At 38.5% G+C, this 23,534-nt stretch overlaps 1 protein-coding gene across 1 annotated transcript in view; it reads right to left on the minus strand.

Annotated features, from left to right (window-relative positions):
- Window positions 1–3,649: 3,649 nt before the first annotated feature.
- The window catches only part of LOC123693295 (protein draper), a 44,316-nt gene continuing 24,431 nt past the window's right edge, over window positions 3,650–23,534 (minus strand). The window contains exons 3-20 of the mRNA XM_045638314.1: window positions 20,506–20,671; window positions 20,032–20,161; window positions 18,226–18,469; window positions 17,751–17,882; window positions 17,194–17,311; window positions 16,149–16,360; window positions 14,731–14,876; window positions 13,828–13,978; window positions 13,384–13,490; window positions 12,841–13,002; window positions 9,284–9,490; window positions 8,923–9,078; window positions 7,559–7,735; window positions 7,084–7,248; window positions 5,287–5,445; window positions 4,912–5,082; window positions 4,578–4,703; window positions 3,650–3,950 (exon numbers count right to left, since the gene is read on the minus strand). Of these exons, the coding sequence (XP_045494270.1) occupies window positions 3,694–3,950; window positions 4,578–4,703; window positions 4,912–5,082; window positions 5,287–5,445; window positions 7,084–7,248; window positions 7,559–7,735; window positions 8,923–9,078; window positions 9,284–9,490; window positions 12,841–13,002; window positions 13,384–13,490; window positions 13,828–13,978; window positions 14,731–14,876; window positions 16,149–16,360; window positions 17,194–17,311; window positions 17,751–17,882; window positions 18,226–18,469; window positions 20,032–20,161; window positions 20,506–20,671 (2,986 nt within the window). The 3' untranslated portion in view covers window positions 3,650–3,693. The remainder of the gene's footprint in view (window positions 3,951–4,577; window positions 4,704–4,911; window positions 5,083–5,286; window positions 5,446–7,083; window positions 7,249–7,558; window positions 7,736–8,922; window positions 9,079–9,283; window positions 9,491–12,840; window positions 13,003–13,383; window positions 13,491–13,827; window positions 13,979–14,730; window positions 14,877–16,148; window positions 16,361–17,193; window positions 17,312–17,750; window positions 17,883–18,225; window positions 18,470–20,031; window positions 20,162–20,505; window positions 20,672–23,534) is intronic.

A 23,534-nucleotide genomic window follows, 5' to 3' on the forward strand; every position in this document is an offset into this window, starting at 1 on the left:
TATAATAAACTATTTACAAATTTTATATAATTTTCATAGTAATAAATCTAAAACTCGTCACTAAAAGCGTGTTTGACTTTAAAACATAAATTACAAAATATATTTTTCACATTAAAGGCAACATAGCTAAAAATATAACTGTGTTACCACAAAATACTTTAGACAGGGTTTAACTTTAAGCGCGGGTTCTCTTTAATCTGGTTTTATCGTATTTCACATAGACAACTATTAAAGTGACAGATCCCTGGTTTAAAGTTTGACTGTGTCTAAATTGTTTTGTGGTAAGACCATAAAAATTTTAGTGGAATGTAACAAGTGCAATCCACGTCTTAAATGTTATGTATAATAATATTTTAATAATGATTTAAATAATGAAGTTTCAAGAGTATAAAAAAGAATACATTTAACGAATAATATTAAAATTATTGCATGATATGAAAATATACCATTTATAATGTACTAACAATATCACGCTTTTTTATTTTAAAAACATTTCAATGAAAATCAAAAAGTAGGACCTCTTTTGAAAACATAAGTTATTAGCAGCAACAAATACAAAATTCATAATTCAATAATTTTATGATTTACTTCATTAATAAAAATAAATAAGTTATTACATAAAATACACTACGAAATCATTTCAAAAATTATCCAAATCATATATCATTCGAGGCGTAATTTTTTCCTCCACTTAATTATGTATTGCTTAAAGTTTAAATTTTAAGAACCTACGAATAATACTTCGATAAAATTTATATTAGATATATCTATATTTCATTATAATATACATATTATATGATACACAATGATATGTTGAACTTATAATAAAATATTTAAAATTGAAAATTAATAGATTTAATAAGTGTATAATACAGTAATATAATATGGAGGTGTTATTGCTACCGTAGGTTGGGATTTAGCGATACACATACATGTCAAATAATTATTTATATAAATTTGCGAAAATAAATTTTCTATATATGCAATATGAAATTACAAAATTTTCATATAGTGGTTAATAGTAGGAGCTAGGTTGTGACGTTATATTTATGCATTAAAACGAGAAAAAGAAAGACAGAAAAACATAATATAGACTTAAAATGTGAGTACTGAGTAGGAAATGAATTTTAGAAAATTAGTAGAATATACTGCAAATAAAAAAAATATATTATTTATTTGGCTGATCACATCTCAGAAACTACTGGTCCGAATTGAAAAAACATTTTTATAATTGTTTATGTACGCTACGGCCTACGACCAAAAGGAGGATCATCAATACATTTTTTTGAGGAAAAACACTATTCATTTTGGGAGCAGATGGAGTTAGAAAAGTAGTAATAAATGAATTATGAAATATAAATAAAAATTATTTGGCACGTCGCCATCGCCAAATACACATTATCCTTAATAATAATTGAGAGATCTTAAATTATTTAAAACCTACATGAACACGAAGTCTACATGACAAAACTTTTATCAAAATATCGATGATGTTAAAATTTTCATAAAATAAACTCTTTACTCCGATTAGGCACTACTCTAAATAATATGATACTTTTAGGGCCGATTTTTCAATCCATGGTTAAAACTTATCCACTCAATAAAGTATTACACGATAATATTAAAATGTCACCCGTAAACTGTCAAAGACGGGCAAAGAATACATTTTTTAAATGGTAGTTTAATACGTTATTCGACGAATAAGTATTAACCAAGGATTGAAAATCAGCCCTTAATAATATTATTTTGATATTTTGAGTTCATATTCAGGTAATCTTTTAGGTGTAAGGTTCTGCTGTATCTTTAATGATAATGTTGAAACTTGAATATATTAAAGGCCTTTGAAAACTATGACCATAGTTTCAGTTTGATTGTATTCCGTTGTTAGAAAAGGACAGAACTATAATGTTTTCATCCCTATCCCTCTTTACTATTTTATGTTTTTTTTTCTATAGACTATGGGTGTTATTTTTTCATAGTACTAAAATCTTACTTAATAAACATTGAATTGTAATACCTAGCTTTTATCGCCCTTTATTTTTTAAATTAATACATACGTTTTTTTAGTGAATATCATCACTGTACCTCGTGTGTTCATAAGTTTTGAGACGAACTTTGTAGTTCAAAAATAAGATAAAATATCACTGGCTGATATTTATTTCTTTTTCCAATTTTGAATTTGGAATGTTTACTTTTAATTCCTTTGATTTTCAAATTTATATCTTTCCATTTTCTCGAGATGGAGGGAACTAAAGAATTACGTGCGACCGTGATTTCGCTGTTTAAGGCGGGGAAAAAACCGACGGAGATTTTCCGTGAGGTGAAAATTTTTGGTGTGAGCCGTAACTTCGTGTATTACACTATCAAACGATACAGGGAGACTAATTCTTTGCAAGATCGCCAAAGAAGTGGCCGGCCACGCTCTGTGAGGACGCCTGCGAATATCAAAATCATCAGAGAGCGACTTCGCCGAAATCCATGTCGCACTCAGAAAAAACTCGCACTGCAGACTGATATTTCGCGCGTATCAATCAACAGAATACTGAAATATGATCTTAAGGTAAAGGCGTACAGCCGTAGGAAAATTCACTTTTTAAACGATCGCCTTCGTAAATTGCGACGCGAACGTTGTCCAATACTGCTTAGGAGACACGATGCGAGGAAGATACTCTTTACTGATGAGAAAATCTTTACTGTCGAAGAAAAGTTCAACCGACAAAACAATAAAGTGTATGCCAAAAGTAGCATGGACGTCCCACCTTCAGCACGGAATGTCTTGCGTACTGATCATCCGGCTAGTGTGATGGTATGGTGGGGAGTTTCGTATGAAGGTCACTCCGCAGCATTTCTGCCAACAAGGTGTCAAGGTGAAAGCCAAGAATTATCAAAGTGATATTTTAGAGCCTGTTGTGAAACCCCTGTCTTATACTTTATTTCACAACAAGGATGGGGTTTTCCAGCAAGACTCAGCGCCATCTCATAAGGCGAAAACCACCCAAGCTTGGTTGAAGGAGAATGTGCCGGCCTTCATTGCGGCTAACGAATGGCCCTCCTCCAGCCCCGACCTCAACCCGCTGGATTATTCTTTATGGACTGATTTAGAGCTCAGGACCTGCCGAAAGTCCCACCGAAACTTGGAGTCACTGAAGCGAACTCTTATCCGAGAAGCAAAGCGAATTCCATTGGAAAAGATTCGTGCCGCTATAGATGACTGGCCAAATCGTCTGAGGGCCTGTATAAAAAATAAGGGTGGACATTTTGAGTAATAATGAAAGTTTATTGTTTGTTATTACTCACTTAATATGTTGTATAAATTTTAGAATTTTAGGTTAAATATTACAAAAGATATGCAACTTTTATTTCGTCTCAAAACTTATGAACACACGAGGTATATTCGCTTTTCGATGAGTTTAAATTTACACTAAATATTATTTTGTAAAATATGACTTTTTGTCATTATACTGTTACACAGTGATGATATCCATCATCGTACATTTTCTACCACCAGACCTTTTATTATCATTTCCCTTTTCGATGAGTTACCATACGCTACATAATTTTCATAACCTATCCAAGAATTTCATCATACAATATTTTTCATCACCACTGTATACTTATACACTTTAAATTTCACTTTTGCTTTTACTTATACACTTTTCATGAGTTTACTATACGCTACACAATTTTCATCACCTAGCTAGTGGTATCATCATCATCACCACTACACTCTCTCTGCGGCGGTACCGGTACATCATCTCGCGGTATGGGAGTTATGTGCACCTTGGGCAGCGGCGGTATGGGCGGGGACTGTATGGTGGATGTGCTTGGTGTGTCTGTATGTGTGGATGTATGTATGTTGTGTATGGATGGGAGCGTGTCGTTCATTCGCTGGTAGTGCGCCTTCCACGTGTTCGCTGGCGGTGTGTAGTTTAAGTGGTCGTACTCCATTTCTGTAATTATGAATAATAATATTATCTTAAGTGGAGTAAAAAGAGAAAACAGAATATTTTTTTATTCATAAAGAAAATAAAAACAGATGTCTGATCGAAAATTACGTGTTTCCAAAGATCTAGACAAGAAAAAGCAGTTAATTTGTATTTTTGCTTCTTATAAAGAAAGTATACATGGAAATGAATTAATGAAGTGATTTATATTTCGGTGAAAATTTTGTGTTATGAAGAATTTAAAGTACAAAACAATTATTTGAGCTGAATGCTTTATATTTTAATTTTTTTTTTACAACTGTATATTATCAGATTCTATAGATTATAATAATGATTATCTACACTAATATTATAAAGAGGAAAACTTTGTATGTTTGTTTGTTTGATTGTAATGAATAGGCTCATAAAATACTGGACCGATTTTGATGAAATTTGGCACAGACAATCTTTAGACTCTGAGAAAGAACATAGGCTACTTTTTATTGCGAAATATGTACCACGGGCGAAGCCGGGGCGAACCGCTAGTATAGTAAATAGCCAAAAATCAAACACAGGAAATTTTTATTGTGTCAATACTTGATTTTTTTATAGAAAAATAGAAGAATCTATTATAATTGGATACAAAATACATACCATATCCTTCCTTATGTTTAATTTCGTCGTAAACATGGTCCAACTTGTTGTCGTCATCGATGCAATGGTACAAATTGGGGTTTGTCGCGTCTGCGTCTTTGTTCTTGAGACACATCGGGTCGTAGGCTGGAATAAGAAATTTATACTAATATTATAAAGCTAAAGAGTTAGTTTGTTTGAACGCGCTAATCTCAGGAACTACTTGTCCGATTTGAAAAATTCTTTCGGTGTTCGATAGCCCATTCATCTAGGAAGGCATTATCACGCTAAGACCAGCAGGAGCGGAGCAATGCGGGCGAAACCGCGGAGCGCAGCTAGTACTGGTTATACTTACATCCGTTAGAGCTTGTAGCTGTCATCCGTAACTTTTCCATAGCTGTATTCGACAATTTGGGCGTGGCCAAGTTATTTATAATCTGTGGCGCGTTATTTAGTAACGTTGTGGAGTCGTCACTTCGGTTCGAGCTCTGGAACGAATACACTGGGTTGTCGAAGTGTTGCTGGTCTGGAACAGAAATCCATACTAATATTATAAATGCGAAAGTAACTCTGTCTGTCTGTCTGTTACTCAATAACGGCTAAACTACTGAACCAATTTGACAATTGACGCCACGTTGACAATTAACTCGTATTTGACAATTTTACTATGACTCTTACCAAAGAAGTTTCACTTCTGACCCTCTTTCTTGTATATTATCCTATCTCTTACCAGGTTGTGCAGCCGGGTCTGCGGAATAGTGAACATGTGCTATCTCTCTCTTGAGCAAGCGCACACGTTTGCGGTAGTGCAGTAGTACCAACGCGGCGACGCATGCGCATGCTGCCGATACCACCACCATGGCTGCTATGGCTCCCCGGTTCGTGCCTTCTGCGGGTAGATAGAGATATATTAAAAAATGTTGTGTGGTTTTATGAAACCACGGTTAAAGTGAAACTTTTTTTCACACTATAGACATTTAACTAAAAATTATCGTATTTGTACGATAATTATCGTACGGTACCGATACCGGTACGCGACATGCGCTACACAGATCAAAAAGTTTGAGACGATGTAATAAAAGTTTCACTTTAAAAACTATTAACACATAGAGCGGCTGTACACGGACTGCTTCAAGCAGTTGAGACCGACTGCTTGGAGCCGCGACAAGACATATTGTGTTGTGTTTCACATAATTATAATTTGAATAAAACTTTAATAGCTGTTTTTGAGTACATTACCGTGGATAGGGCAAACAAACTCCTTTTAAAAATTATACGGATTTTGTTTCATAAAATTATGACAGTAGTAACTGTGCTCCAGCATGAAAACAGGTACGTGCACACATAAACGTATGAATGTGTTTGTGTTGGCTTGCGTTCACATTTACGTATGCATTGTGTATACGCACACGTGTAAAGCTGGGTATCGACTTCGCGCTCCGAGAGATCGAACATTGGCGCGCGCTCCAGCCGCGTGAAATGGATACCAGTTTGGATCGCGCGCCAAGGTGTTCGTTGGAGCGGTCGAACGCGGGGCGGTCCGTTCCGTCAGGTGTCGGTTTTTTGTCTATTTGAGTGCGTACATACACGAATTTGAGTATGTTTAAGTATATGTTTACGTGTACGTATACAAGTTTGCATGAATCTACAAGCACGTTGAACACATGTATGTGAGAGAATTATAACATAGTAGTTGTTATGTGGCTATACCTTCCTATTATAATGTACTCTATGGCGTACAACATAGTGTTGATATTCAATTGATATGAAATGCATGGGGTATCGGGCCATGCTATGGTTTATATTCCTTGAGTCAGTAGTTCGATGATATAGTCTCGGTACTACCATCGACCGCGCAAGGTGTGCGCACTGAGTCATTATTTAATATTATTTCACATATCTACCTAACTATAATTAATTATGGAGAGTTATTTAAATTCTCCGACATGTAGATTTGTTTACACGTGCAGTATGTGTGTTTGTGTGTGTGTTTTTTTTATTATAGATGGAAAAAATACCGTTGAGTACGGCGGGCGGGTCACGAGTGGCTGAGTTGGTGAGGCATCCGCCCCGGAATGGCGCGAAAGGATGCGGGTTCAAGTCCCGCCTCGTGATCGAATTTTTTCTATTCTTTATAAATTTATACCGTTGAGTATCTCAGGTTTAGATCTGTGACCTGGTATATCTGCATCTGCTCTTTGCTTCGTAGGTATTTTAATACCTCTGTTGCGAAGTTGGTTGTTGCTTCCCATGTTATCTTAGATGAGAGCATCGCTGCTACTAGCGTTTCAGGACGAACGTCTGCTCCAATGATGTTTTTCCAGTTCTGCCGAGCTTCCTGGTGTGTGTGTGTGTGTGTGTGTGTGTGTGTGTGTGTGTGTGTAGACGTTTTCTTGTATACAGGTCTGCGCACACACACACCGGGTGCACGTGCAGTGTGTGTGTGCGCACATACACACCGGGTGCACGTGCAGTGTGTGTGCGCACACACACACCGGGTGCACGTGCAGTGTGTGTGCGCACATACCGGTGTGCGCGACGGTGATGGCGTCGCTGGCGTGCAGCTGGCAGGCGTCGCCGATGTAGCCGCGCGCGCACACGCAGCCGCGCACCGGGTCGCACGTCCAGTGCCCGCTGCTCGAGCAGTTGCACGCCTCCATGCAGTGGTCGCCGAAGTAGCCCTCGGGGCAGACTGCACACGCACATACAACACGCGTAAATATACAAAAAATCATATTCAAAAAAATTTTTCTTTCAAAAAAAAAAAATTGAAACAACTTAGATTTAAAGTTGTGCTTTTAAAGATTTTAGACACAATTTTTTACACTTTAACATATTCATAATACCTACAACCATTTTACACACGTATTTTATCGATTAAATTACAAATTCTCACTCACACTGCATACAATAAATGCCACTGAATATAACCAACTAACTAAATAAATGATTTGATAAAAAATGATTTGAACTTATCCTTAAAAAACCTAAAGTGTACTTACACTGCGTACAATAAGTGCCGGTGAACCCCGGCGGGCACCGGCAGTACCCGTCGTTGGGGCGGCACGCAGCCCCCCTCGCGCAGCGGCACGGCTGCGAGCAGCCCGCGCCCCACTGCCCCGCGCCGCACGCCGCCGCGCAGCGCGGGCCCTGCCAGCCCGGCAGGCATTGGCACTCGCCTGGGGATAACAGAAAATACAATTTAAAATTGCACGACTCATAATGCTCATTTAATTATGAAATATAAAATATATATATATATATACTAGTGGTCCGCCCCGGCTTCGCCCGTGGTACCTACATGTTTACGTTTTTTTTTCATAAAAACTATCCTATCTCTCAAGTTGGATCGAACTGCACATGGTGTGCGAATTTTATTATAATCGGTTAAGTGGTTTAGGAGTCCATTGAAGACAAACATTGTGACACGAGATTTATATATATTAGATATATAGATATACAGTCTTGTAGTTTTCGTTTTTTATTAATTGCAATTAAACGACACTGAATTAATTAATCATTCGCATTCAGTGACCTACAATCGTCGATTAGAATATTTAAAAAAAAAATTTAACTCAAATGATGGATTTTTTTCACAAGTTATAGTGTTTTCAGGTTTCACACATGACGGACAGGAAAATTTTTTGAACTATTTCGGTGTTTTTTTCCAATTCTATTGAAGTAAATCAATTTTTAAAAAGTATAGGATTAATCTCCATTAAATTATCTCGACAATAGTATGCAAAATATCTTGATTCCGTGAACTAACAAGGCTATAATAATAAGAATAGCTGCAAAAATGAAGCGAAAAAAATTTTTCGATCGTAAAGCACTCTCCGATGCTTCGCATCGTCGTGCAAAAGGTAAAAAATAATTAAATAATAATTTTAAAAAATGCACTGGTTTCAAAACATGTTGAAAGCGCGCTTTCATACGATAAACACTTTATGTGCGTGTAAACAATTTATCGAATTATCACGCTCTTTTAAAAGTGTACAATGTTTTGTTTTGTAATATCTGTCAGTTGAAATGAAAAATTAAACTAAATGTCGGTCTGTCAAGTCGGCCATCAAAAGCACTAAAAACAAGTGGTGAAAGTGGTCTTTATTGGATTAAGAAAAATGTAGAGAAGATTCTTATTGATTCCAATTTGGTAAGTAACGTTTACGCGATTATAGGGCGTAATCTCTGGATTGACTGAAGTGATTTAAAAAAACATTTTTTTTAAACAAAATCTACGTTATCTGTGATTGTCAATAGCTAAATATTTTTTTCGAGAAAAAAGAAGCAAACTAAAAAATGCGTGTACATTATTTTGCCCATCACGGGATAGCAGCTGCTTATGATATGTATATAGTACACGTACCGGTGACGTGGTGACAATCGGCGCCATTACGGCAGTCGCAGCGCCCCCCGCAGTCGGGCCCGAACGTGCCGAGCGGGCACGGGTACTCGCATCCCACGCCCGTGTACCCGCTGGGGCACACGGACTTGCCCGTTACGGGGTCGCACGTTGTGTTGCCTGTGAAAATTAAAAAAAAAATATTACCACACACATTTTGTACTAGACAAACGAGACCACAACAACCAGGCATACAAAATTTCATTTTCATCTTCATCATCATCATCTTCATTTTCATTTCACAGAAAATCAGCTATCTATATTTTCGATTTGAAAATTCTCTTTAAAACTCTTCAGCTTTATAATATTAGTATAGATAACTCACCATTAAGTTGCGTGGGACACTCCTGCGCACACCCCACCCCGTACCACCCGGGTGGGCAGGGCTCATCACAAGCATCCCCCCTCCAACCGGCTGCGCACACGCATTTCCCACTAGAAGCCTCGCAGGACGAGTTGTTTGCGCACACGCATGACGAGCCGCAGCCCTCGCCGTATAGACCAGGAGGGCATTGGGTCTCGCAGCGCACACCTGTACATACAGATATCGTATTATAATATGTGTTTGCGAAATATTTATTTGTTTAACTGAGCCAGAAAACGAAAAGTATATGATAAAAAAGAGTGTGTGTACTTATGTACACGCGTTAGAAGTTATACTTCTTTGACGTATGGAAAAAAATACTAGAATATACAACTTGAACATAGTTATCAAAATTTCATACCACCTAGAACCAATGATATTATATATAGAAACAAGAGGTAGATACGTTACCAACGCACCAAAACGTAAACCGTGAATTGGTCCTAATTGGGACCAGTGGAATCAGTCAGATTGTGACTTGTGACAGCGAACGTACATGCTGATATAAACGTTAAAATTATCAATAATGCCTTCTTGTGTGTTCAGAAAGTGCACAAATTACGATAGTAAAATAAAGAAAGATAGAGGAATATCATATCACAGGTAAATGTATTAAAATATTATAATTTTAGAGCAAAAATAACAATTTGCAATTATTAATGAATGACACTTGCTTGACACTTGTATTGAAATAATGAAAGGGATAAAACATTACTTCAATCACTAGTGTGACAAAGCTAGCGCACACTGTGTTCAAAGATTATCATGTAGATACGATTATTGAAAATAGAATGGCTATTTTATTAATTTCGATTTGGGTAAATACTTGATTATTTTTATATTTAAATCCACACAGTGCATGTAATTAACAAATATATCTATTTATTATATATACAATGAAATCGTGATGGCAAAAATGTTTGTTTGCAAAAATGATGTTGAATATACGTATTATACATTAAAGAAAAGATTATCGCTACTGACGAAAATGCTATTTGCTTTTCTGTAAATAGCTATTGAACATACATTTTATTTGTGTTTTAGATAAAAAAGGCTTATACTTCACCCTTTCTTTTATTTCATTTAGGCACCACTATTATTATATCCTACAAGTTGGAGTGATGACCTTGTACGGGTTCCGGGAACTGCCTTGAAACGAATAGCGTAAGATCGGTCCGTATGGAGTTCTATAAGGAGGACTATGCTCAGTAGTGGGTGTTTATCGGGTGTAATGATGATGACCGAAAACGAACACCACAGCTAGTAATAAATGCTTAATACAGTTATATCTCAAAAAAAGTTTTTTTCATTTTAATACAACTTCATAATAATAATTAAATAGTAAATGAAATTGTCACATTTGTTTACGTGTGCAGGAAACGTAACATCTATAACATTGAACCTTCTGTGTCGTTAGTCTATGCCAATTGCCATGGCAACTATTTGTTTATTTATATTTAATTGGTGAATTCTTGTGACTTTTGCTTACACCTGCGCGGAAGTGACAAACTATCTTTGTCTTTTTTGTTTATATCATTTTATTAGAGCCATCTCTCTTATACAGTCTGTCAATGTAATAAATTAAGTAAAATGAAACTTGTATTTGTGTGTGCCTGACACTGCATAGGAAGCATTTTTTTGGATATCTTGTGAGTATATAACGTATCTATACATAAAATATCATTGCCTAGAACTAACTTCATGCTGTTAAATTTAGGTGTGAATTTTTACGGTGCGTAAAATTCATTCTCATCATTTCGCGCCAAAATAAGTATAACTTCAAAAATTAATGTGTCCATTGTAGGTATTACATTTATTTTACATGCAATTACCTAAAATATTAAAAGGATCTTTTGTATAGTGCCACTCATCATTAATGGTACGCAAATATAAAATTAAGAATGGAAATAAATGAAAAGCTAACTTTTATTGTGCTGATAATGAAATGATTAAACTGATGATGAAATCAGTAATTTATCAATTACGAGCTTTCCGCCCGCGGCTTCGCCCGCTTTATCTAAAACCTAATAAGTTATATACTAAAACCTTCCCCTTGAATCACTCTATCTATTAAAAAAAACCGCATTAAAATCCGTTGCGTAGTTTTGAAGATTTAAGCATACAAAGGGACATAGGGACAGAGAAAGCGACTTTGTTTTATACTACGTAGTGATTTAATAAACATGATACATACCCATTCTTATCTTCCTAGCTAGACCTGAGTTAAGAATGAAATGTATTGAATGATATGTCACATATAATTATGTTCTAGCTTTGTAACTACCGAAAATATGAATTTCGATTGATTGGAACGTTGAAATGTGTGGTGAAGACGATGATAATGGTGAAGATGTTGGTGATAATTATTATGATGAGGGTAGAGAATATGATAATGAGTATGGCAGTGAAAATTTATATAATGTCATCAGATGTGTGTTATGCTTATGTATATAAGTGGTGTCGATGATGATAATAATAACAGATAAGGTGACGATCATCATAATGGTGGTGTCACACTCACTCCGCCAGCTGTGACACAGGTGTGTGTGATGATGACTATGATATTAGTGGTAACATTGCAGATAACAATTATGACGACGAACATAAAGGTAGTGTTACACTCACCTCGCCCGCTGGTGTTGCAGATGTGTGTGATGATATTAGTCACCACTAACATCGTCGTAAGATAGACAACTTACATTATCTCCAACATAACGATGTTGTAGATAACAATAATTATGCTGCTAAACTTAAAGCCGGTGCCCCACTCACCCCGCCAGCTTGTGTCGTAGATGTGTATTACGATGATGTTGTAGATAACAATTATGACGTAGATCATAAAGCCGGTGGCACACTCACCCCGTCAGCTTGTGCCGTAGATGTGTATCACGATGATGAGGATGTTGGAGATAATATTTACATTTAGCCATAAAGCCGGTGTCACACTCACACCGCCAGCTGGTGTTGAAGATGTGGATCACGATGATGAGGATGTTGGAGATAATATTTACATTTAGACATAAAGCCGGTGTCACACTCACCCCGCCAGCTGGTGTTGAAGATGTGGATCACGATGATGAGGATGTTGGAGATAATATTTACATTTAGACATAAAGCCGGTGTCACACTCACACCGCCAGCTGGTGTTGAAGATGTGGATCACGATGATGAGGATGTTGGAGATAATATTTAAATTTAGACATAAAGCCGGTGCTACACTCACCCCGCCAGCTTGTGTCGTAGATGTGTATCACGATGATGATGATGTTGGAGATAATAATTATGACGATGACATTGATCATAAAGCTGGTGTAATACACTCACCTCGCCCGCTGGTGTCACAGATGTGTGTGATGATGACGATGATATTAGTGGTTATGTTATAGATAACAATTATGACGATGAACATAAAGCCGGTGTAACACACTCACCTTACCAGCTTGTGTCGTAGATGTGTATCACGATGGTGTTGGACATAATAATGATGCTGCTAAACATAAAGCCGGTGCTACACTCACCCCGCCAGCTGGTGTCGCACAAGCAGCGGCCGGTGACGTGGTGGCAGCCGAGCGCACGTACGGAACACGAGCACGCGAGCGAGCAGTTCGCGCCGTACGTGCCGGCCGGGCAGCGGGATGCACAGCGCGGGCCCGTGTAGCCCGGCCCGCACACACACTCGCCTGGGGATGTCATGTTAATTAACACTTTATTGGGGAATGCACACACGCACTCGCCTATCGGGAGGGGATTATATGATTTTATTTAAAACTGGTTGTACATGATCGCTCACACACTCGCCTACTGGGAAAGAATAATATGATATTATTAAATATGTTGTTTATGCACACGCACTCGAATGGCGTGTGCAAATGAACTTTTATTTAAAACTTTGTCGCGCGAACGCACATGCACTCACGTAGCGAGTGGTACAGGTGACACACAGATTTTTTAATACATTTATAATTTTTTTACACTTTATACACAATACAAGATATTATAAAGAAAAAAAAACAATATGATGGCAGTTTCTTTTTTGTACAGTACTTAAAAAAATAACTTACCGTTAACAGGATTACATGGTGCATCATTTTCACAGTCGCAAGGTTGCCGACATCCCAGTCCGTACGTCTTCCCATCGCAAGGACGATCACATTTCAATCCGTCATAACTATTGAAACAAATTAAAATAGCGTCACTTATTAAATTATTATTTCCTTCGATATTCGAAATTCAATCTTTATAGAAATAAATGTGCATCTACGCGTAACACACACGGTAGAAAATCGCTGTAAAACGTCCTGATGGCACCAACGCATACCAAACTACGGTAGCACATCGCGGTAGCATCTACGCATAGCACCTACACATAACACGTACGCGTAGCAAACCGCGGTATCACCTATGCGTAGCACACTGCGGCAAAACCAACACCTACACATACCGCCTACACGTAGCACTCCTGTGTAGCACACACCGTCCGTAGCACGTGCGCGTAGCACACTCACCCGGGCGGACACCTGCACTCGCCGGTCTCGTGCGAGCACGTGGCGTTGTTGCGGCAGTCGCATGCGTCCGCGCAGTTGTCGCCGTACAGCGGCTGCGGGCACGCCTCCGCGCAGTGCACGCCGCGGTAGCCCGGCGCGCACAGACATGAACCTATACGAATAATTATATTTTATTTTTTTCCAAAAAAAAAATAGAGAAAAAAACTACGTCTTTCGTGGCATTTGACTGTATATAATATTTATACTCAACTTATTAGCTTTGTCGGAATATAATCACGGGTAAACACTCTCATCGTCTGTTTAAATACCTTAAGAGACTTTTTAAGTAGCTTTTTTTCCTGTATTCAACACAAGTATCTATATGAACACCAACAACAGCTGCATCTGTGGTAATAGCTCACTAAGCACTCTGTACACAAAAAAAACGCGTATGCAGAGCACACGTGTCAGAAGTGAAACTTCTTTGGCAAGATTCAAAGATACCAAAATCATCGCTTTTCTATAGAAATCGTATATACTGTCACGTCATATATGACGTGACAGTATAGTCACGGCTAGACCTTGACTTCTCAATGTAAGTTTCACTAGCAATAACAGAGTATTTCACAATGTAGTCGTTTCATTGGCCTGATACTTCATCATAGTAAAAACAACCGACTTCAAACTTGCACTTGCAACATTAACATATACAGACAAAAATGCTCATAAAACAAAAACTACTGCGCCTATCCGAATAAAATTTTTATGGGACCAATTCGACACTATCCCGCATCGAACAAAAAAATAATCACGTAAATCGTTTCAGAAACATCGGAGTAATCGGTGTACATACATAAAAAAACATACCGACCGAATTGATAAACACGTCCTTTTTTTGAAGTCGGTTAAAAACGTCAATCTCACCGTTAACGGGCGAGCAGTGCGCGCTGTTCTCGCAGCGGCACACGCCGCGGCAGCCCTTGCCGTACGTGAGCAGCGGGCACTGGCGGTCGCACGCCTCGCCCGCCCACCCCGCCGCGCACACGCACGCGCCCGTCCACGGGTCGCATCTGTCGAGTGAGCGAGTGAGTGAGTGAGTGAATTAATGATTGAGTTAGTTAATGAATTAAGTGGCTAGACAGAAGGCTTTGCTAGTGTCGCTTTGAGCCATTTTATTAGTACACACGAGTTAAGAACATAATTGAAGATGAACGAAAGAACAAACAAATAAAACGTTGAATATACAGGGTTAGTTTTCAATGACCGGCCAAATTTTCAGAAATGGTTCAGAATCGATAACATTTTCGATGTAATGAAAAAAAAACTTTTTTTTAAATTAGATTTCATTCCTGTCCGCCACTAAAAAGCGAACGTGTGGACATTACAAAAGCACAATTCAGTTCAACAACCAAGATAGGTAGAAGTTAGCACACACATAAATTAGGCGATGCGCGCACGCACACAAGTGCATTGATTATCGTGTGTTTACGATTTAGGAAATTTTTAAGACATTTTCAAATGAATGCTATTTTTTTTATTCGACAATAATATTTCAAATGTACCTTTGGTTTAATATCTAGATATTAATTTTAAATTTTGGCTGGTCATTGAAAACTAACCCTGTATTATTAATTATATACGAGTGTACATTCATTGTCAATAATTAATAAATAAGCGATTGAATTAGTACATATGTATACATGAAGCAAGCAAATGGATTGGTAACCTAATGAACGAATGAATTAACAAAACACAGCTCCCGTCGTAAGCTGGCTACAGTCACGCTCATTATCGCACCGTGGACTCTGCCTACCTGGGACGGCACGCGCACGCACCATTACGTAACAAGTGATTGTGTGTAGATAGTCAATGAGTTGATAAATGACTGAGTGAATGAAAGAACAACTAACCGAACGAATGATATACTCACAACTCCGTAGTATGCGGGTTACAATCGCACTCTTTATCACACCATGGCCCCCACAGCCCATCAGGACAAGCACGCAGCTCACAAGTGGGCCCCGCCCAGCCGGGCCGGCACGCGCAGGCGCCATTACGTAACAAGTGATTGTGTGTAGAGTTGATGAATGAGTGAATGGATGAATGAACGATTCTACAAAACACTCACAACTCCGTAGTATGCGGGTTACAATCGCACTCCTTGTCACACCTTGGCCCCCACAGCCCGTCGGGACAGGCGCGCCGCTCGCACGTGGGCCCCGCCCAGCCGGGCCGGCACGCGCAGGCGCCATTACGTAACAAGTGATTGTGTGTAGAGTTGATGAATGAGTGAATGGATGAGTGTATGAATGATTGAACGACTAAACGAACGATATACTCACAACTCCGTAGTATGCGGGTTACAATCGCACTCCTTGTCACACCGTGGCCCCCACAGCCCATCAGGACAAGCCCGCCGCTCGCACGTGGGCCCCGCCCAGCCGGGCCGGCACGCGCAGGCGCCGTCGCGCGGCTCGCACGCACCGCCGTGCTGGCACGTGCACTTGCCCGCGCAGTCCGGGCCATAGGTACCGGGCGGGCAGATGTCTAGGCACTGGGGGTGAAATAAGGTTAATAAATAAATAAATAAACATTTCAATACAATTTTCACACACGGCACGATTTGATCCCATAGCTTTCGCTTGTGTTATGTAAAACCAGATGGCTGATAAACATACGTATATATAATTTTTTTTAATAAATACTTGTATAAATAATTAACGCCCAGACAGAGCAAACATCTATGTTTGCCCAAATATTTGCCCCGGGTGGGAATCGAACCCACGACCTCTGGCTTGGAAGGCAGGGCTACTACTGACCAAGCCAACCGGTCAGTCAGTAATGTATGCGTAATATGTATATTATGTAGTATGTAGATAATAATAAAAAGCCGCTTATGCCGGCTTTGTCCGGTATAACACAAAGTAAACATAAGCTTATCGATAAAATGTAAAGAAATAAATAAAGATTATTTTACGCAGTAAAAATATAGTTTGCTATCTGCTAATGGTAAAAAGGATTTTCAATTGAGTAAAATCACAGAGAATCAAAAAAAATAATTATTCTAAAATATCATATTAACTTTGTAATACGATTCAAAAGCAATTCTAAAAGAAGTCTTCTTCTTGAACAATATGAGGGTCTTCAAGTGTAGAGTGAACGGGTACCTTCTAGGGAAGCGTATACTTTCTTAGACCACATCTCAGCTTAACATCAGGCGAATTTGTGATTCTCAATTAAAAACTATGTAGCACATAAACATTTTTTAATGTTTTTAATTTTTTAATATAATATGGTATGTGGTATTTTATAATATGGTATGTGGTACATATAACATGTATCACTAACACTATCTCCTAGCTATAATAATAAAATCTATTTCAATACCTTATCCCCAGTAAAGCCCGCTTCACACTGACAGTGTCCCGTCACGTGGTGGCAGCTCGCACCGTTCGCGCACTCGCAGGTACGTGCACAGTTTTGTCCCCAGACACCGGACGGACAACTGAAAAGTAAAGAATGTAATTCTTTAGTTTTTTATTGAACCTATGAAATTCTAATAAAAGGTACACATTGTGCGGGCACAATAGGTTGTATTCATAACTCATATACACGTTTAAGTGTATTTGTATTCGACGTGTTATTGAAACGAATTATTACAATACATGTCACGCGAATTTATACCTAAATATTTGTGCCATTTGCATTTATCAATTTGAGGGAAAAACTACACGAATGTAATTCAAATAAGCGATTTTCAAAGTGAGTTTTTCACATTAAAAAGAGTGACCTTATAATCTCCGTGTGCTTGAAAAATAACGTGATAATAATTTGCGTGTTTTCGATAAACAGGATGAACAAAATTTACACCTCTGAAAAATAATTGGGTGACCATAATTTACGTATTTTCGAAAAATATAAAATATTATCTTTTCTACACTCACGTGTTAGCACACACTTCGCCAGTCCAACCGGGTGTACATTCACACTCGCCCGTAACAAAGTTACACACTCCGTTGTTTTGGCATTTACACCTTTCGGGACAGGGCTGATCTTTTGGACATTGCTCGTCGCATCTGAAATTGTATTGGAATAAACATATTATTTATTTATAAATTAAGGTACCTAAAATAATCGCGAATGACAATAGCTCTTTATAAGAAAATTATAAAAACTGCATACAAACAAAATTTATAAATTCTAAATTAATGTTGATGTAAAAAAAATCAATTAAAAAAACGCTTTAGAAGTCTATTGTTACTTAAATTTTTAATTTTTGTCAATTTGAGTGTTCTATAAACAAGCAGATACACAAACAGAAGCAACACAAGATTTTAATTAAGTTTGATAGAGACAAAGATTTTTGATTTCAAGTCTATTTAACAAAAATATTTAACTTAAATCGTAGTCAATACTCACAACGCGCCCGTGAACCCCGGCTGACAGTCACACCGTCCGCTCGCCGCGTCACACGTCCCGTTCACACACTGACACTGTTGCCGGCACGCGTCCCCAAACGTCCCCTTTTCACACGGCCGCTCACACGCGTCCCCCCTCCAACCGGCTGCGCACGCACATTCACCGGTCAGCGGCTCGCAAGTACCCCCGTTCATACAGCGGCATTCGTTGTGACAGTTCCTGCCCCATTTGCCCGCGGGACACGCTGCAACGACCAAGGAAATATCTTAACCATTTCATCAAGGACACTTTTACGATTGGTCAGTAAACAAATGATAGTCAAGCGTGCTCGTCCCAGCCGTGTTCATGCACGGTGACCATTCTCGTAGCGTGCTACGGTACACGCACTTGCCGGTGACCAATAACGTAGCGTGCTACGGTACACGCACTTGCCGGTGACCAATCTCGTAGCGTGCTACGGTACACGCACTTGCCGGTGACCAACCTCGTAGCGTGCTACGGTACACGCACTTGCCGGTGACCAATCTCGTAGCGTGCTACGGTTCACGTACTTGCCGGTGACCAACCTCGTAGCGTGCTACGGTACACGCACTTGCCGGTGACCAATCTCGTAGCGTGCTACGGTACACGCACTTGCCGGTGACCAACCTCGTAGCGTGCTACGGTACACGCACTTGCCGGTGACCAATCTCGTAGCGTGCTACGGTTCACGTACTTGCCGGTGACCAACCTCGTAGCGTGCTACGGTTCACGTACTTGCCGGTGACCAACCTCGTAGCGTGCTACGGTACACGCACTTGCCGGTGACCAATCTCGTAGCGTGCTACGGTACATGCACTTGCCGGTGACCAATCTCGTAGCGTGCTACGGTACATGCACTTGCCGGTGACCAATCTCGTAGCGTGCTACGGTACATGCACTTGCCGGTGACCAATCTCGTAGCGTGCTACGGTACATGCACTTGCCGGTGACCAACCTCGTAGCGTCTCGTTGTCGACCTTATAATATTATAAACCCTACTTTTTCCGTAAATCATTTTTTTCTAATAAGTATAGAAATAGAACTGTGATAAATATAAATTATTATCAATTCTATGCAAAATCACATCTGAATAAAGCATGAGCTGTCCTTTATTATGTCTATTGTTAACCCATTAACGGTCAAAGTGTAAAACGGTCAGTAATTAAAAGATTCCAAATGCAGACTACAATAGAATTTCAATCGCACTGTTTGAAATAAAACTTATTATAACTTATTATTTAATAAATACATGACATTCATAAATAATATTATATTACGAATGAACTTAGCTAGGCGTATTCATGATAAAAAGTTGCAGAGTTGATAATGCATGTAGAAATATTCTAGCCTGATGAGTGTCAACATTTTTTACCGTCGTGAATACGAGGTTAAAAGTGTAATTGGCACACTGCCCTACGCACGCATACGCATCACGAAATATACGCATTCACGCGCTACGCAGTCAATGCGTATGCGTATTCGAACTTGCTTGTTCCATCCGTTCTTGTTTCTTGTTCATGCAGATGATGCCTGGTAGAGATCGCTACCTAGCGATAAGGCCGCCCTTTGCTGTTTCTGTAGTCTTGTCTTTGTTATATGTGTTTATGTATTTTTTTAATGCAATAAAGTATAATAAATAAAAAAATAAAAATGATAATTGCAAACGCATCTGCGCGTTTCGCTGCGTGGTGCGTGACAGTATGCTAGGCCTTAAGGTAAGAGCAGCAAAACAGTAGTACCTAATAAAAGAGTTGTATCAAAGTAGTAGAAAAATAAGTAACTTACAGATATCACACGCGGGTCCCCCGTACCCGTGCTCGCACGCGCACGTGTCCGGCGCGACGCACTTGCCGCGCACGCACGGCTCCGTGCACACCGGCACGCACTGCTCCCCGCGCGCGTCCGGCGCGTAGCCCTGTTGTTATATGATAATGGTAAATATACACAGGCAAAATAAACAAGCGATTATAGTATAGATTGCGACGTTTGTGAGAATTGCATACCAAGCAATCGTTCACGCAGTTACGCAGTTAATCGAATTTGTATAAAATTACATAAAAAAAATTGATGATCAACGTAGAATGATGATAGTCTTGATAAGCACATTCTATACGGGATCATACTTACAAGAGCCCAGGTAACGGTGACTTTAACTTTAATTAAACAGGTGATACTAATAAAGGAAGCCATTATGGCCATAAAACCATTCTGCGATACAAAACTACGCTATCCTGTCCATAGGTATTAAGTACCACGTACCTTACAACACTCCTCCACCGGCCGCTGCTTCACCAGGGTCTGTGTCTTGTACACTTGCCGGAATTTGACTTTGTACTTGCTGCATCGAGGTGGTACACTGAGACACCACGCGTACTCCTTCACTTGGTACGGCTGCTGTTCTGATACTCGGATCGTTGTTGTGTATCTGAAATGTATGTTGATATAATAAATTAATTAATATTTTTAACAAAAAAACAAAACTTTACATTAGGTACTGAAATTTAAATGGGACGAAAAAAATTATCTTCAAAATTGGTTCACCCATTTGAAAGTTCTGAGGTAACAAACCCAAAAAAAAATCTATGGAATTCAGAAGAATTGAAAAAATGTATACATGCAACTTGTCATTTTCTAGTGAGTTTCATCGTAGTATTATTATTTTTTTCGTTTCAAAAATTATCAACCCTGATCTAAACTTTCCAGGGGTCAAAGTGTTCGAAGATAAAAATATGTATTTTTCCCTATATCACATTAATCAAATGAAATCGAATTGAGCAATCTGATTACAGGAAGTCGATGTGTCCTTTTACTACATTTGGTCATCGTATTTATTTACCAGTTGTGCCCCGCGGTTTTACCCGCGTTGCTGCGTGATGATATTATACCTCTATAGCCTATAATAGCCTTCCTCGATAATGCTATCTAACACCAAAAGAAATTTTCAAATCGGACCAGTAGTTCCTGAGATTAGCGCGTTCAAACAAACAAGCAAACCAACTCTTCCAGCTTTATTCTAGTATAAATTTACTAGCTTCATATAAGTGATACCCAGTGACGGATTAACCCTTAATCAAATTAAGCAATTGCTTAGGGCATCACGTCTGAGGGGGCACCAGAAGAAGCACAAAAAAAAATCCGTCCTTAGGGCATCACGTCTCACTCTCACGTCACCAAAAACCACACCACAAAAAGTTTCTAGGACTAATTTGAAAATTCGCGCGTTTTAAGTTGACATAGAGTCCGACCTAGAGTCATTACCCCACTCCCGCTTGCCCACTCGCTGCCCGCTAGTGCATTCGACAATTCGAATGCCCCGGAATTGCGATCAGCCAATCACAAACCACTCCTTCCCCGCGGGCCCCAAGCCTGGCGCCTCCGCAAATCAAATGTTTTGTTTTTTGAGTAATTGTGAAACGATTCAAAAAGTTATAAAAGTTGTTAAAAAAACATCGTTAAAATAACGCGCTAAGTACACTACCTCATAGGTGGCGTGGAAACGTGTGCATATTATGACGATAACAACTTTTATAACTTTTTGAATCGTTATATCTCAGAAACGGTGGCTCGTAAGAAAAAAAGTATTGATACATTTTTTATAGATAATTTTGTGATCTACAATTTAAAACTTACCGTTTTGCTGAAAATAGCGAAAAACTCATTTTTTTGACCTTTGACCTTGAATAATTTTTTTTCCTTACAGGGGAATGATGGGGAACTTTTAGACATTGTTTATAATTATGTTTTGAACAACTTCACAGAAATTCAGCTTGTTGGGACTTTATGTAACTTCACCCTCATTTTTTGGTTTAAATTGACCGGGCTATGCGTATATTTTTTATCGCTTATGATTACAAATTGCTCAGCGGAACGTTCTTTTTCAAAATTAAAAATATTAAAAAATGAAAAAAGGACAAAGATGATACAAGAAAGGCTCGATAATTATTTATCGATATTTTACATAGAGTCCGATATGTTAAAAACATTAGACGTTAATACTATCTTGCGTGAATTCAATGCTCGGAAAAGCCGCAAGGCGCATTTTAATAAATAAATCAATTATGCTTTGGTTTTTATTATTGTCGCACCTACTCCACTTCTAAAGTACGTTACATCTCATCATCTTATTTTACAAAAAACTAATGTTTTTAGGCGGTAAAGGTTTAAAGACCGATTCTAGTTGACATACGGATAGGGGGGCCCACAGGCATGGATTGCTTAGGGCACCTAGTAGTCTTAATCCGTCACTGGTGATACCACAGATTATTATAGTACAGTTACTACGGTGATACTTAGTTATACTATAGCTTCTGACCACAGCATCACTCGCGTGGTAGACGGGCAAAAATAACATGTCAAAGAATAACAGGCGTAATACGTGAGAAACGCGAATGTAAAACATTCGTGATTGTAATTTATAAGAGTAATATAATAATAATAGGAAATCCATTTTATAGTGCTGACAATAATTACTCAACGTTCAACTACTTAGTAATCATTTGTCAGGCAGAGTAAAAAACGCGTGATTCATCCTATTATTTCTTAACAATAAGATAAGACAAAGCACTTGTCTCTCATATAAACTGCTATTTAAGTTTACAGAAGCTGTAACAGGAACTTAGTGATAACAACATTATAATATTCTAAGAATTCGTCGCGTGAAACATACTTTATATGCTAACTTACTATCTATACATATAATAAATCTGTAGAAGGGTCAATTCTGTACATTGAAAATATTGAAAAAATAAATACCAGGGGGTGTTACTGGATCGATACCAAACCCAAATATGTGATTAAAAAAATTTTTGTCTGTCTGTCTGTCTGTCTGTCTGTCTGTATGTGAAGGCATCACGTGAAAACTAGCGGTTCGATTTCGATGAAACTTGGTATAATTATACCTTATTATCCTGGGCGTAAAATAGGATACTTTTTATCCTGGAAAAATAAGTAGAAAAAAATTAATCTTAATTTTTCAGTTTTATCCATAGACGTTGTTCCGTAGAACCGCGAACATACGTTGCGTACCTATTATTATAGGCGTAGCCGTATTTTGGAATTGGGTCCAATAGATATTTATAAGATGTTATTGACAGAGGTACTCAAAATGGAGAAATAACCATCTACGCGAAGACCGACATCCGCGCGGACGGAGTCGCGGGCGGAAGCTAGTGTATACTAATCCTTAACGAGGACATATAAACATGTACTGACATCGTTGTTAATATATAACAAGTAGTATAATAGCTTTAACTCATATGGCACGCATGGATTATCTACAGAGCATCCAG

Source organism: Colias croceus, chromosome 7 (assembly GCF_905220415.1).
Source record: "Colias croceus chromosome 7, ilColCroc2.1".
NCBI lineage: Eukaryota > Metazoa > Arthropoda > Insecta > Lepidoptera > Pieridae > Colias > Colias croceus.